General features: G+C 38.3%; 2 protein-coding genes across 3 annotated transcripts in view; one reads left to right on the forward strand and one right to left on the reverse strand.

Moving 5' to 3' along the window:
- LOC109399231 (alpha/beta-tubulin-N-acetyltransferase 9) overlaps positions 1 to 1,099 on the reverse strand; it is a 29,246-nt gene extending 28,147 nt beyond the window's left edge. The window contains exon 1 of the mRNA XM_062854119.1: positions 997 to 1,099. The gene's annotated coding sequence lies outside the window, so the exon portion shown is untranslated. The remainder of the gene's footprint in view (positions 1 to 996) is intronic.
- Positions 1,100 to 1,499: 400 nt separating this feature from the next.
- Positions 1,500 to 16,836, forward strand: part of LOC109399232 (zinc finger protein 148) — a 34,043-nt gene continuing 18,706 nt past the window's right edge. The window contains exon 1 of one of the 2 annotated variants that reach the window (XM_029870695.2): positions 1,500 to 2,030. In XM_029870695.2, coding sequence (XP_029726555.2) covers positions 1,723 to 2,030 — 308 coding nt within the window. In that variant the 5' untranslated portion in view covers positions 1,500 to 1,722. The remainder of the gene's footprint in view (positions 2,031 to 16,836) is intronic. The other variant, XM_029870694.2, reaches the window with a different exon arrangement.

The following is a 16,836-nucleotide window of genomic DNA, read 5'->3' on the forward strand; positions in this document are numbered from 1 at the left end:
GAAAGAAAATATTTATTATCAACTAAAAGTGTATTGGAAACTAGCGCCGAAGGGAAGCGAAAAATTCGCAACCGACTCGAACCACGGCGCGCGCACACTCGTCCCGTCGTCGGAGCCCCGCAGAGAGAAGAGGAAAAAAAAATTCGCAAAAATCTAGCAAAGCGAGCGCGCGAAACTTTGCTGCTGCCGAACTACCGCACACTACTCTCAACATTTCAAAATTTTAGAATTCTTGATGCACTCAAAAGTTACAGCTTGTTGAACTTTTTTGTGAGAGGAAAAAAAGTTGCCTATCCCAAACATTTTGGCCACCCCCTGTATATGATACCAAATTTTCAGGTAAAAATCCGTTAACATTTGGCGGTGCTATACTCGTTCGAAGTTTGTTTGAAAGTTTATATGGAAAAACATCGTTTTTTGCCTTTTTCTCGTGAGAGGTTTTTAATTTCTTAAATCACATAATCGATTATGTAGAATTATAGCCTTAGATGTGTCAAAAAACTTTTCCGAAGTGATCAGACGCTTGTGAGAATATTATATTACTTACAGACCGTCTGGTGCTGTAGTGAATAATGTCCCTATATCTCCACAGGTGCAGCTATAAAATCTTGTTGATTGTACGCGGAACGCTTAGGGTATAACTTTTTAAGCAAGTGTCTGATCACTGTCCGGTCTTCGACAAAGTTAAGTTAAGATACGTATAGTTTCTAGCAGTTGGTTTGGAATTACAGCCCAAATTTTCGTAGAAGCATTTTGAAATAATTATTAGTGATCAAGCTTTTGTTCAAGATTTTTCTGTAAATCCACGGGAAAAAATTCTCAGTGTAGAGTGCTCGTATGCATTACAAATGTTGTTCATCGTGCCGAAAGCGAACAATATTTTTATACAAAAATAGGATGTAAATACAAGTGCCGATATTCCGGTATATCGTAATATATATTATTTCAATTATCGATTTTTGTAACACATCACAAATAAATGATTCGAAGACTTACCTTTAAATTTGTGGATTAAACTTATGTTTCCTTCACAGCTGTGCTCTTTCGTTCAGAAGAACAATCAATCGTCTCTTGTGCTAAATCTCACCAATCCCGATAGGTTTTTTTTAATAACTACATAAAAGCGGAACAGATGCAAAGAGTTAGTTGCTTTTCGTCTTTGAAGTTTTAGTTATACGCCGATAGATTTAATGTTTTTGACAGATTTGTCGATATACACTGATGGAAATCAGAGGAGAGTTGTGCTGGACACATACCTTTGTAGATTGTAGAGTTGTTGTGTGTAGAGAATTATGTGAGCATATCTAGAACTTATTTGTATTAATCATATATATTCTACGAGCACAAAACTAATTTGAACTATTTATGTTAAGTGTATGTATGATAAGAAACCAAAACAAATCGCTGTCACTGTCACTGTCAGCATGAAACCCTACAACAGTGCACTTTGTTATTCCGTGTACGCCTGCAGAGGCCCACCCACTCATCAGCTGTCAGAGCCGAAGCGAATCCGAGCGAACCGCGAACACCGTCGAAAGCGGAGAAGAAAGAATCAGTCACTCGTACGTAGTGTCATTCGGTTCGGTCATCGCGAAAGGTGAAAATATGGCGATATTTTCGTGCGAGTTGTGAAAATTTTCCACCCAAATAGAAGAGAAGAGTGATCAATTTCATTTCGATTGAGTGCCCCGTCCAGGCTTGTCCGGGATCACCAGAAAAAGCATGAGCTATCAGATCACACTACAGGACTGTATCAATGATAATACGTTCGATATCGATGCATTCGAGCGAGCGATTCAGCAACAAGTGCCACAGTATTTTCAGAGCTTGGCTGAGGAAAATCCTCAGTTCGGCTCGCTGGATCTAATTCCTTCCGGAGGAGGAAGAAGATTCGGCAGTGCAGCAACACAGTCGCAGCTGGAGGACAATCAGGAGCATCGAAGCGGCGAAACTGGAAGCGGAAGCAGTAGCAGTAGTGAAAATAGTATTCTTATTGAATTTGAGAAAATTGATGAACAGGAGGACGGAGGGTACTTATGAAGAGATTTTCTTCTTTTCCTGTTTTTATTTTTGCACTCTCCTTTTACTGGTTATTTTATTTTTTTTCGTAATTTCTCTGACCTGCGCGCGCTGCTATCTTTCGCGTTCTATCTCTTTCCTATATGCGTGAATCCCTTGCGCGACTGCCTCCACAGATATAGATCTCTATCTCACAAAATATACTACTGCGATGTGCTACACTCTTTCTCCGCGAGATTCGGGTCCATCATAATGTGTTACCTTTACCTAGTGCCATAAATTAATTTGCGCCATCCTCCGCCCACGAGCGAAACACAACCACCAGTCACAGATTTTCCGCTACCTATTAGATATCTGATTTCAAATTTCTGGCTATATAGGGGCTCGGTTGCGGCTTATCTTAATTTTATAATACACCGGAGTTTAATTTTAGGTGAAGGAATTGATCGATGAGCTGATGCATGGATGTATTGTACTTGATGTTGATGCAGATAGAACCCTTGAAACTGCATCTAGAAATGCTCTAATATGAAGAGATAAAATTTAAATCTTCTGTCATACTTCGGCGGTCCAGACTATACGGACGAGATGTGGACCGACTAAACAAAAGAATGAATCACCACAAATAGCTGGTATATCATCGTCATATCATTCAAGCCACAGATATGACTCGGCTAAGGATAAAAACTACGAGCAAAACTTGGCACAACATCAGGGAAAAAGTGATCAGAATCGCATACTGATCAGACACGAAAATCATGAAAGCTGTTTCGCCCAAAAAAACCAACATTGACCTAAGTAATTCTCAGAAGTGGATAGGATATGATGAATGTAACTTGTGTCAACCATACGGTGTTGAAAAAAGCCATTTGATTATTTTTCCATTAAGAAAAAACGGTGAAAATTTAATGGTTACCATACAAAATCGTTGTTTCGAAATGCCCTGTAGAAAAGAGCTGAACACCTGACATTGCAGTGAATTGCTGGTTACAGTTTTTTTGAAAAGTAACATGAGTTATCTTGGTTTTGTATGCCATTTTGTGTGGGAAATATATTTATTTGAGCTGTTGTACAAATCAAGCATTTTTCAGGTGACTTTAGGCCATGAAAACGCAATGAAATCAGTTGGAGAACCCTACAAATGTTAATTAAACTGAGCATTTCAGTTTCTAAAATTTATGCCAAGATTTATGCAGAACCAAAACTGGCCGCAATTCTGTTTGTTCCGTATTTGATGAAAAATATTTGTATTTTCTATTGATAATGTTAGATGGAACTATATTAAAGGGAAAATTGTATGAAATCGTTGATATTTGGTAATAAATAAAGTCAATTCTTTCGTTAATTCTTCACGCGGTCACGACTTTATTAGTCGTGTGCGACCCTTATTTTAGTCGACAAACTTTTAGATCCAACTACAAGGTAAAAGTCCTCCATATATTGTGTTTTTTTTTATTGATACGCTTATGAGCTAAGAAAATAGCAAGTGAGTGAAACTTTTTACAAGTGAGTGTTCCCATCCCTGACTGACAGTATTCTCGAAAACTTGCAGATACTGAAGAGAGTTGATTGAAAAAAATAGATGCATTTCCTGGCAGAACTACAACACAATATATTTACAAAATTTGTGGAGAAACTCTTGATGGAGTTTGAAGTAAAATATTCGAAAAAAAAACTGAAGGAATTTTCAATGTAATCGTCAATGATACATAAGAATTTTTGAACGATTTTTTGCTTAAAATTTAAAAAGTTTCTAGTGGGCTAACAAACATAAAAATCCTACAAAAACGTGATTGAATTCCCGTTGAAAGTCTTCTATGGAAGCTCTCCAAAATTGGACAATATTCAACTTTCTTCAGCTCAATGTACTAGTTTTCACGTGAATATGCCTAAATACGATAAACTGGGTGGATATTTTTCGAATTATATTGATATTGAAAAGCCTTGCCCTATCCCCAACTACGTCACAATTTGGCGCGTTTGATGTCTACCTATTTCTTTTCGCAAATTGCCGTTTAAACAATAAGGGGGTTTCCGCGGAAAAAAATAGATTGAAGAGGAGAAATTATGATATAAATTTGAACACACTATTGTTTGAATGTTTTATAGACCCTAATACAAGTTTTATTTTTGTGTTATATGTGCTATTTTAATTTGTAAACCCTGGCCATGTTCGCAGGGGTTGACGGTATTGAAGTGAAGGAGTTTCATTTTGATTATTGTAATGTAGTGTTCTTTAGTGAAACATATCACCTTTTTAACACTTTAATGCGCCTCTCACGATACCTCACCGGCTGCTGCAGATGGAGTATGGCTGATCATATGCATCATACATGCTCGTTAAACACGGAGGAACCGCCAGGGCTCATTGAAGTCTCTTCCCAAGCAATAATTCCAAGCCTATTGGATTTGAGAAGATTTTGATGATCGTTATAAATCCTAATAAAAATATTATAGAATTCGTGACAGGTTTTGGAACCTTTTACAGCCAGCTGACTTCAAAATGTTGTTTGGGCTCTATTTCCCACGTTTCTTGGTTGATTTTGATTAGTAATTTATTAATGTCATAGTCGCTTTTTCGAATTTTTACAATGTTAGTTGGTCATATTTTCTTTAAACAAATCAATTAAAATCGACCGAAGAATTAATAGTGGGAAGGAGATTTGCAGCACTTAATTGTGCTGATAGATTCAAAGCTAACGTGCTAACACTTAAACGCATTGTTGACGTCAATGCGTTCGACGTGACATTTTGGACAAAAACTGACTGCTTTTATTAACTGAACAACGTTACTTGTGTATGACTAGGTTGACATTTCTAGGCTGCGCTTGAGAAAATGACAGTTTATCTAGGTAGGACCGATAGGACAATTGATCGAATTTGAATATTTTTCATAGTATTTGTAGGAGGATGAATACATAAGCTGACAAGCAATCTTTATTTTTTTTTTAAATTTTATTGCAAACAACTGACCTACTCGACGTATTTTTGTTTATCTCTTAGATGGTACATATTATGACACCAACAGAAAAATATAAGAAGTTCAGTTACATGTTTCTGTGGGTTTTGGATCGATGACAATTTAAGGACACAAGAGATGAACACAGAGAAGTAGAAAACGATTAGCGAAATAAAGAAAACAATTTGACACAGGATCGACTATATTTTAACATACGGGGTTCGATTGATTCGATGAAAAAAAAACAAACATACAACAACTGACTTAACAAGGAGAAAAACATATTGAACCATACCACAAAATCAAGCAAGAAGACAAACACAAACCATGTGACCATAACACTACATAGGCAAATCTTGATTGACTGACCAATTGAAAAATTTTCAATCTTCTACCGTAACTTTCTGAGTCAATTTGCAACAGTGTCTTAATGGAACATAAGGCAAACAGCCAGGAAAAATGCGAATACAGGATTTGACTTATGGACCAACAACAATTATGAAACCTCGTCATCCTGGGTTCGGAAAATGTTATCCATTACGGCGGTGATTCCCAAAGTGGGCGAAATCGCCCCCTAGGGGGCGAAAATCAGCTCGAAGGGGGCGAAAATTTGAAAAACCAAAATTGGGGGGCGAAAATACTAAAAAGGGGGATTTTTTTTAAATAATTGAGGAATATTAAAAGTTTTGAAATGTATTGTATTGAATGTCAACTGAATCATTAAAACTCCCTAACATTTCAAGATTTTTTGGTTCTAGGATTCTTGAAAAATGTCTGTTTCGAAATTATTTAAATGAACAGAATTTTCGATGTTTATGTGAACTTTTTGGCAAAATTCTAAGAAAAATAGACGATTGCTACACGAATTTCCGAAAGAATTTTTGGTGATTCTGGAGATCTTATCAATAAGAAACTCCTATGGCAAAAATTTCTTATTCCTTTCTGTAAAAATTATAAAAGGAACAGGGTTTATTTTTACTTGGTAAAAAAGTTTTTTTTTAAATTTATATGCGGTTTGTTTTTCATGAAAATTTCAACCAAAAACATGAAGTTTAAGATTAATCTTAGAACACTTTTCGGATGAAAGTCGTCACACATTGTTTAGAAATATTTCGGAGAAGCTACCCGAAGGAATTCTTAACGTAACTTATTGCTAGAAGCTATTTTAATTTTATTTTTTCCCAAATTCAGTGTTGTATTCCTTCAAAGCCATGTAATACATGTCTGCTTATTTTCCATTAAAAAGTTCTCCAATTTATGGGAAGCATGTCAATTCATTTCATTTTAAATTACTGAGCAAAGCTGACTACATTCAAAAATACACCAATACGTTCTTGAGTTGCACTTTTTGCATAAAAGATATTTTTGTAATTGAGGGGACCAGAATCAGTGATCATTTTATTTTGATTTTGAGCTGAGCATATAAAACTCATCAGATTTCAAGCTTTTTTGAATTTCCCAGCAGTCTAATTAGAGTACTTGTGATCAAACATCTCGGGTGTTGATGAACCCCCTTTTAGAACACTGGTAAAACATCTGGTTGAGGCTAAATGAGCGTTCGTTTTTACATGCAATGATAGTTTTTTTTTTCTCAAATGAGACAATCAATGCATTTGGAAAATAACTCAATGAAAATGAGAGCGACACTAATTGAGATACATTAATTACCAATTTTCCACAGTAGCGTCAAAAGGTGGGCTTTCAAAGGCTTCCGCTTAGCAAATTTTCAGCCTTTTATCATGGAAAAATAAATCTCACTTAGGGGGACGAAAATGTTTTTCGCAAGCTCCAAGGGGGCGAAACCTCCTAAAAGTTTGGGAAACACTGCATTAGGGTAACAGGGCAAAATTTATGTTATGTGTTGTATATGTCCGTATGTGATGTTCTAATTTATTACGCATTTGTAAGGTTCCACTACAAGATGTTATATTTTAATATGCATTATTAGTGCTTCATGATTTTCGTAATAAGGATTCATAGAAAAGTTTCAGGGATTTTCAAGAAGGTTTTGAAGTGATTCAAATGGTTTTGAAAGAATTCAAAGAGCCTAGTAACAGCTATTGTTGTCAACATCTCTTCTGTTATACCAGCCTCAAAATAGGTTGTATACCATTTCACCGAAAACCATCTTGCGGAATTTTTTTTCGCGGTGTAACATTTCGCGGAATGCACCATTTCACCGAATACCATTTCGCGGAACGACTTTTCGCGGAATGCACTGTTTCGCGGAATACCATTTCGCGGAATTCAATACTTTGCAAAAAATAATGGAATAACACATTATTTTCTCTGCTAAATTTCACTAGCTCCATCACCGATTCATGCACAATCATAATCACCTCAGCTCTACGCTGCCGTAATTCGGCAAAGTGACGTAAGCGCCACTCAAAATGTCGATATTTTTTGGTATATTTTATATAATATCTGATGTAAAAATAACACTGTGGTATGCCTGCTATATTATAATGCAAGATCTAGTCGTAATCTATCATCTATGGAAAGAAACTTGAAGAATGAGCAAGAGTTTTATGCATAATAACCAAAAAACGGGCAAAAACTATCAATGTCGCTTACGTCACTTTGCAGAATTACGGCAGTACGATTGTACTAATTGATGTTAAATCTGTTACTTTTGTGAACAAAAATTTACCTTCTTTGATTCGTAGGCTGTTCTTGAGAGTTCTGAACGTCAGGCCAAAAGCCATTCGGCCGAATGTCTTTAGGTCGAATGGAAATGAGGCCAAATAGACATTAGGCGCAATGACCAACAAGCCATCGTTGTCACATAAGTTGTACTTTCAAGCGCTTATATTTCTAACTCTTTCTGAGTTTTTGATTTTCTTAAAATAAGTCTGTTCTTTTCAGTAACGTTGTTGTTTGGCGACTGAATTGTTAAATTTTTCATCATTTATCTTCTTCTTTTCAAAGACTTTTCATGTGATGTGTAGTTTTTAATGATCAAATTGATATCTCTATAGGAGATTTGACCTTCTTTTGATAATGGGCTGTTCTTTCAAGTTTACTGTTAAAAATGATGGCTAGTGACCAAACTGCTAACTTATCTGAGATTTTTGATTTTGTCAAAAATGGGCTGGTCTTTAGAGTAACACCACAGACAAACAGACGTATCACTTGGAACAAAATGCGATAAAAATTATCGTCACGAAAACATAATTGCCAATGCTAATTACGCTGTGGTTTGCACACCCACTGAGTAAATGGCGGTAGTTAGCAAACGTCAAACAGGAGGAAAACGATGCAAGCGTCATGAGCAAGCGTTCTGCGAACTACGGAATTTTTGAATAATCCGTTAAAAAGGGAAACTATGGGAAGTGAGTAGAGTGAGACGCCTGTTTGTCTGTGGTAACTCTGCTGGTGAGTTTTTTGGTGGCCAAGCTGCTGACGTTAAAGATTTATTCTTCTTTAAGGTTGATGGATTCGTAATTGACATAGTCGTCATCATTGAAAATTCGAAAGCAGTTTTTTCATTCAAAACTAAAATTACAGCTATAAAATGTATTCACTGCATTGCGGGTGGCGAATGAAGTACAGTGAACACATTTTCACTGCGGAAATTTCATTTTTGAACGAGAAAACTGCTTTCGTATTTTCAATGATGACGATTGTGTCAATGACGAATCCTTCCACCTTAAAACAAGGGCTGTTCATTCAAGTTGCACTGAAGTTATCTATTGGCGGTCTTATTGCTAACTCTGTGGGAGATATGTTCTTTAGATCTTTCGAGGCCTATTATCTTATTGATCTAACATCTATTCAGCCCAATTATTGTTCGGCCCAACGTCCATTCAGTGTAATCTCCTTCGGCCTAATGACCCAGAATTATAATTCAGCAACTGAATCTGCTTATCAGCTTCCACACTTTCACAGTTATCGATTGAAAACATTGTAATTATGCCAAAATGATGCTATTTGTAAACAGTGTGACCGCGTAACCCATAAGCCAAGTAACACTCGTTAGTGATATTTTTACCAGATTTCTCTTTTATTTATTGTTTGTAGGTTCTAACTAACTTAAACCGCTGTAATAGATATTAGAGAAAATCTAATTTTTGTATCACAGGTTTTTCCATCTTTCAAACAAACGCTGTTCTTAACAGATATGTTGTTATGTTCAATACAAAACTTTTTCTTCTTCTGGTCAAAACTGTTCTTTCATAAATTGTATGCATTATACTTATTTTGGCATAACTGCTAAATTAATATTATCTGACAATTTCCCTTCTTTCATACATAGGCTGTTCTTCCAAAATATACTGATACAAAAATGAATTTTTGATTTGAAGTATTCCATTTTTCATGTGCTGATTTTAATTTTGAATTTCATCATGATGTTGTCTCTCGATAAGTTAAATTATTTGCTCTTATTAACGATTTTCCGCGAAACGGTACATTCCGCCAAATGGTTTTCGACGGAACGGTGCATTTCGTAAAATGGTTCATTCCGCCAAATGTCATCCCGCGAAATGTTACACCGCGAAAAGGAACTCCGCGAAATGGTTTTCGGCGAAATGTTATACAATCCTCAAAATATGCTGATCAAACGAGAATGGGCCCCAAATATCACTACTGTCAACCAATATATGCGTGTCATTGGTGTGGATTCAAGGGACTTTCAGTGGAAAATGAAAGATTTAAGTAGGATTCCAGATAGGTTTCAGAAGGTTTCCAGAGTTCAGAGGAATATAAGGACCAACCAAGCTGTAATTCTCCTGGAACGGCTTTGAAACTCTCTGGAGCTCCCTATTCCAGGAAGGATATCATGGAATCGATATCTTCTTTAAATCTCCAGCAACCTCCTGAAATCCTCTTGAACTTCACTGAAATCCCTTGAACCCCGCCTTTGAAGCAAATTTACTGAAAAGATTTGTTGATTACTACATGAATAAGATGAATTTTTGTAACACTGTTCCAAGGGATACAGGGGGATTTCAAGAAAGATTCAGGAAATTTCCAGCCGAGGTTTCAATCTATTTCAGAGTTTTAGGTGATATCAGGGATACATCCCCTGAAACGCCCCTAAAACCGCCCAAAACCCCGAGAATACCCCTTGGTATCTCCTTTCAACGCCTCTGAAACATAATGGTACACCCTTGAAACTCTCTGAAGCACCCCTCAAGCCCCTTGAAAACCCCTAGCAAGCTCCTGAAACACCCTGGAACGCCTTCGAGAGCACCTGCAACACTGCTGGAGAACCTTCATCATAATGCTTTCATCCGTCAAAAGTAGTGATGAATCCTCGGAACACACCTGGGATCTTTTCAACCCCCTGTAAAACCTCTGAAATGTCCTTGAAACCCCTTGAAAACCTTTAATTCGCTACTGAAACCCTTTGAATCAGCCTGAAATACCCCTGGGGTCTCCTTAACCCTATGAATCCCTCTGGCACATATCATTGAACCCCTTGAAAATCCCTGGAACGTTCCTAAGGTTCACTGAAACATCCCTTGAACGCCCCTTGAAATGCACTTTTTTTTAATTTTTTCATCTGTATTAACGAGATTTTTAGCCCTAGGCTAGTTCATCTCGGGATACACCCTTTACTTTCCTTCCGAAAGAAGAACTCACTTTTTGTGAGTTTGTCGGGACTGGGATTCGATCCCAGGTCCTCGGCATGACAGTTACGTGCTTTGATCATCACACCAGGTCCGCTCCGCGAAATGCACAATTAGGTAAAATGAAAAAAGCGAGAATTACTGAAGTTCGATTCATAATAAAATTTTCTGAAACTGTTAAACATTTGGGTAGTGTTCAGCAATTGGCGAATTGAAAATGATGTTGTTACAATATACGTATACAGCCATTCCATAGAAAAACGATATAGTGCAACTCCGATTGTCGTAAAACCTGGTGGGTTCGTAGTTCTTCGAAAATAATTAGACCCGTATTCGTCATGAGGGTGACCTATTTTCAGATAGGGTAGCCCTAAAAATCAAGTTTTTTTTTAACTAAATTTTTTCAAAAAATCATAACGATTTGAAACTTCTTTTTTTTTGTTTGAAAGCTATTGAATTCTACTTTTCATGAAAAATACGTTGTCTGGGCCAAATTTGGTTTTTGTGTAAGAAATATGCAAATATATCAGTTTTTTTCACGTTTTCATGGTCTCGGGGCCAAAGAGGTACCGTAATTTTATATTTTTACCAGAAAACTTAGGAAATTTGGCGTAAATTATCAAAAAATCATAGATGTATGTTTTTTAGTTTTTAAGATATGATTTTTTGAACATAAAAGGCAAAATTTTCCCATACCAATTTTTTTTTTAATTTGATTTTATTTTGAATCCTTATAAAGACCAGAATCCAAAAAGGCCAGGAATCACTCAAAAAAGCAATACATGGCATAGTTTTACGATAATTTACAATTTTAGGCAATTTTAGAGCAGCTAGTATCAAATTATATGACCCTCTATATTCAAAAAATCATATCTCAAAAACTTAAAAAAAACATACATTTCTGTTTTTCTATACAGGGGACTCAAAATAACTGGGACAGGTAAAAATTCCACTTTTCAAAAATGTTTAACTAGCTGTAACTTTTCGAAAAGGGCATCAAATATTCTCAAATTTTTACTGTAAGTTCATCAACTAGTTGTGCATCAGTGGTCGAAATTTGGAAAAGATCGGGCTATTCTTCACGAAGTTATAAAAGTTCTAGAAAAAGGTATAAATATTTGATAGCCAACTTTAAGCTGTTATATCTCCGGATTCAATGAGCGGAATGCAATGGAATTTTGATCATTTATGACTTATATAATGAGCTATTAAAAACTTTTGACTAAACTTAAAATTCTTTACACGAAAGAAAATCATAACGATTAGATTATTTTTCTAATATAAAACCAATTTATCCAAAACTTCATCATCGTTTCAAAATTTGAGATAGTAATTATAGTTCATTTAAATCCCCTCTAATTGACTTGAATATATTTATGTTTCAAAGGAAAGCAACCAAAATGCCGGCATTAAATTGAAAACGTAATGGGATGCATATGAAAAATAGATAAATTTACTAAAAAAAACATATAATAAATGAAATCGCTATAACTTTCTTTTTTCTTATTAATAATTTCAAATTAAGTCAACTGTTTTTCAAAGTTCATTATATTAGTCATAAATGATCAAAATTTCATTGCATTCGGTTCATTGAATCCGGAGATATAACAGCTCAAAGTTGGCCATCGGATAATTATACCTTTTTCTAGAATCTTAATAACTTCGTGTAGAATGGCCCGATCTTTTCCAAATTCGAACCACTGATACACAATTAGTTGATGAGCTTACAGTCAAAATTTGAGAATATTTGATGCCCTTTTCGAAGAGTTACAGCGAGTTGAACATTTTTTGAAATGTGAAAATTTTACCTGTCCCAGTTACTTTGAGTATCCCCTGTATGTTACGCCAAGTCGCAAATTTCATGAATTTTATGATAAAAATATAAAACCAGTGAAAAAACTAATATATTTGCATATTTTTTGCACAAAAACACAATTTGGCCCATTCACCGCATTTTTCCTGAAAACTAGAATTCAATAGCTTTTAAACAAAAAAAGAAGTTCAAAATCGGTTAACTGGTTCAAAAGTTATGATTTTTTGAAAATAAAAATAGTTTTGAAAAACCTTGATTTTTAGAACCACTCTATCTGAAAATTGGTCACCCTAATGACGGAATAAAAAAAAATACGGGTCTAATTATTTTCGAAGAACTACGAACCCACCAAGTTTCACCAGTTTTTCTATGGAATGGCTGTATATTTAGATTTTTTTATCAGTTAGCGAAGCTACTCAGTCCTACTAATCAAAACAAGAGCAAAGCGGACATCGGACATGTTACGCTTTTATAACGTTTTACAACAGGCTATCAACAACATTGTCGTCGGTTCGTTAGTGGTGCACCACTCAGGCGAGAACGACACCTGACGTATGAACGGTTGCAACCTGCATACTCAGATCAACAACCGCAATATATTCGATTCAAACAAGACCACATCAAAATATGAGAAAATGCTACGCCTTTTTATATTTATTTTTCTGTTTTTTTTGCCCATCATCGGAACTTTTGTTGTCGGATTTTTTATTAATAGATTTCGGTTACAGTCGAAGATGACGGTAACCACAGCAGCACAGCTGGTGGTCGCAGTTAGTGGTACCACGGCGCGCGGCTTTTCGTACGTGTATCATTTCCATCGTATCTTTTTTTCCTGCTTCAACCGGCTATCTGTTTTTTAATTGTTGGACTATAAAAGGGGAGAGTGGAGTGATATGCACTTTTGTGGTGAAATTTAATTAAAGTATAACAACAATTAGTAAACAAAATACCAAATACAGTATTGTTCCGATTTTATCACCCCACTTTTCGAAAATATTTTAAAACATACAAAATCTATATACGTTTTCAATATTTTTACTGCTGCAAAGCGTGCTTTCCACATTTATCTTGAAGTAGAGGAGGGACATATACTTTCAAATATAACAGAAAATTTCGGAAGGGAGGATGTGATGAAGGGAAGGGGTGATGAAGAAATCGGAACATTACTGTAGTACTCGCTGGGAATTAGAATAGGGTGATGATGAACCTGGGCTTGTTAGTGGAATACCTGTAAGTAAAAAGAAAATCGAGTTAAGTACACTACCCGTCATAAGTACGGACTCACAAAAAGTATTGCAACAATATTGCATCACCCTGACTCACCTCGATATCTCCAAAACCTGAGGACTTACAAAGATGCTGTCTTCAGGAAAGTTATTCAGAAGATCAAAAGCAACAACTTTTCTGAAGGCGGCATTTCCGTAGGTGTGCTGGTTTTAAAGATATCGAGGTGAGTCAGGGTGATGCAATATTGTTGCAATACTTTTTGTGAGTCCGTACTTATGACGGGTAGTGTACCTACCTTGATACCTTGTTGGCTACAGAGTAACTTTACTCCAATGCCGAGCGTATAGTAGAGCACCATCTTTGTCGGTCTTGGGCGATGTTCCTCCAGTTTCCCCGAACGTGTAGGGATCGTAGATCTTCTTCAACCGCGTGCAGCCAGCGAGTTCGCGGCCGCCCACGAAGTCGCCTACCTCTACCGGGTTCTCTGCTGAATATTGTTTTCGCTATTCTTTCTTCCGACATTCGCACTACGTGTCCAGCCCACTGAAGTCTGCCGTATTTTATACGTTTCACAATATTCGCCTCTTCGTACACTTGGTACAACTCGTGATTCATGCGTCTGCGCCACACTCCATTTTCTTGTTTCCCACCGAGAATTGTCCGCAGCACTTTGCGCGTTTGCAAGTTACGGGACCTAAGCTGGCTACGCAATCCGTAAAAGGCCCTATTCGCAGCTGCAATACGCCTTTTCACTTCACGGGAAACGTCATTGTCACATGTCACAAGTGTTCCAAGATAAACAAATTCTTCAACAACTTCAAACACTTCCCCATCAATCACTACCTCAGCACTAACACCACTAGGCCTGCTTCTATCTCTACCCGCTATCATGTACTTCGTCTTGGTAGAGTTAATCGTCAAGCCTATCCTCGCTGTCTCTCTCTTCAGAGGAGCATAAGCTTCCTCCACTGCCCTACGATCGATGCCGATGAGATCAATATCGTCCGCAAAACCGAGGAGCATGTGCGACCGTGTGATGATAGAGCCATTCCTCTGCACGCCTGACCTCCTAATCGCTCCTTCGAGTGCAATGTTGAACAATAAATTTGAAAGAGCATCCCCCTGCTTCAATCCATCCAAGGTCACAAACGACGTAGACACTTCGTCCGCGATCCGAATACTTGATTTTGATCCATCCAGCGTTGCGCGTATCAGCCTAATTAGTTTCGCCGGAAAACCATGTTCTGACATTATCTGCCAAAGCTCATTTCTTTTCACTGAATCGTACGCTGCTTTAAAATCAATGAACAGATGGTGAGTCTGCAAGTTATATTCCCGAAATTTATCTAGGATCATCCGCAGGGTAAACATTTGATCCGTCGTTGATCGGCCCTCACGAAAACCAGCCTGGTATTCGCCGACGAAGGGCTCCTCAAGAGGTCGCAGTCTGTTGAACAGGACACGCGACAGTATCTTATACGCCGAATTTAAAAGGGTAATCCCTCTGTAATTGACACACTCCAGTCTGTGCCCTTTCTTGTAGATTGGGCATATGAGGCCATCCAACCAACTAGTGGGCAATTCTTCATCCTCCCAAATCTTTATAATAATCTGATGGATTGATTGATGTAGCTGCTCGCTTCCGTGCTTAAGAAGTTCGACCGGGATCTCGTCCTTCCCAGCAGCCTTGCTGTTTTTCAGCTCCTTAAGGGCCTTTTAAACCTCATCCAGTGTTGGTGGTTCCACTGCTTGACTGTCATCCATTATGTTAATCCTGTTCCTGGGTGCTCCTTCGCTGCTACCATTCAACAAATCTTCGAAGTGCTCCTTCCACCTGGCTGCCACCATTGTTTTGTCTGTCAGCAAATTTCCTTCCCGGTCATTGCACATGGCGGGCACTGGCGCAGTCTTGTGCCGCGCGCCATTGACAGTTGCATAAAATCTCCGCATATCGTTCCTGTCCATACTTTCCTGCGCTTCAGCAATAACACTCTCTTCGTGTTGCCGTTTTTTCCTGCGGTGAATTCGTTTCTCTTCTGCTCTTGCAACCCTGTACCGCTCTCTGTTCTGCCGGGTACCGGCCACTAGCATTCGACTTCTGGCGGCATTCTTTTCGTTCGTCGCTCGTTGGCAGTCCTCGTCAAACCAACCATTACGTTGGCGTCGCTGAGCGGTACCAATCACCTCTTGCGCTGTTGTTGTCACTGCTTCGTGGATACTTCCCCACAAGCTGTTGACATCTCCAGATCCGTTGGTCTCTCCTATCCTCTCGTCTAGCTTCTGATGGTACTGTGCAGCAACCCCTTCGGCTGACAAGCGCTGGATATTGAAACGCATCGTCCTGTTGTTTCTTGAACTCGTGACGCTGGATAATCGCGCCCGAATTTTAGCGGCTACAAGATAATGATCCGAGTCGATGTTCGGGCCTCTGTAGGACCTCACATCTATGACGTCCGAGAAATGTCGCCCGTCGACCAGCACGTGGTCTATCTGGGAGCAAGTGTCACCACTCGGATGTCGCCAGGTGTGTTTTCGGATATTCTTACGTGCGAAGTAGGTACTGCTGATTGCCATCCCTCTAGCAGCAGCGAATGTCACAAGGCGCAGACCATTATCGTTGGTAACAGAATGAAGGCTTTCCGTTCCAATGACAGGCCGAAAGAAACTTTCTCTGCCGATCTGCGCATTTGCATCTCCGATGACTATTTTGACATCTTGTTTTGGGCACTCTCCGTAGGCCTTATCAAGGCTCTCATAGAACTCATCCTTCATGTCATCGGGTTTGTCGTTCGTTGGCGCATAGATGCTGATCAGGCTGTAGTTGAAGAACTTGCCCTTCATCCTCAACACACAGATTCGGTCGCTTATCGGCTTCCACCGAATAACTCGCTTCATCTGCTTCCCGATCACTATAAAGCCAACTCCGCGTTCTGCCTTATCGCCGCCGCTGTAGTAGATGTGGTACTTGAATGAAGTGTTGGCGATGGGATCCACCGCTCGGAATTCGCGTTCTCCAGTTTTGGGCCAGCGTATCTCCTGGATAGCGGCCACATTAACGCCGACATTCCGCAGTTCACGAGCCAGGAGCCCAACACGTGCGGGTTCATTCAAAGTTCTCACGTTCCAAGATCCGACTTTCCAATCGTTGTCCTTTATTCGTTGCCGGGTCTGTTGCCGTTGAATCAATCCGTTTACTCTACTATTGCTTTTCTGGGTGTTTGAAGGTTTTCAGGTTCATCGAGTTA

This window comes from Aedes albopictus, chromosome 2 (assembly GCF_035046485.1).
Source record: "Aedes albopictus strain Foshan chromosome 2, AalbF5, whole genome shotgun sequence".
Taxonomy (NCBI): domain Eukaryota; kingdom Metazoa; phylum Arthropoda; class Insecta; order Diptera; family Culicidae; genus Aedes; species Aedes albopictus.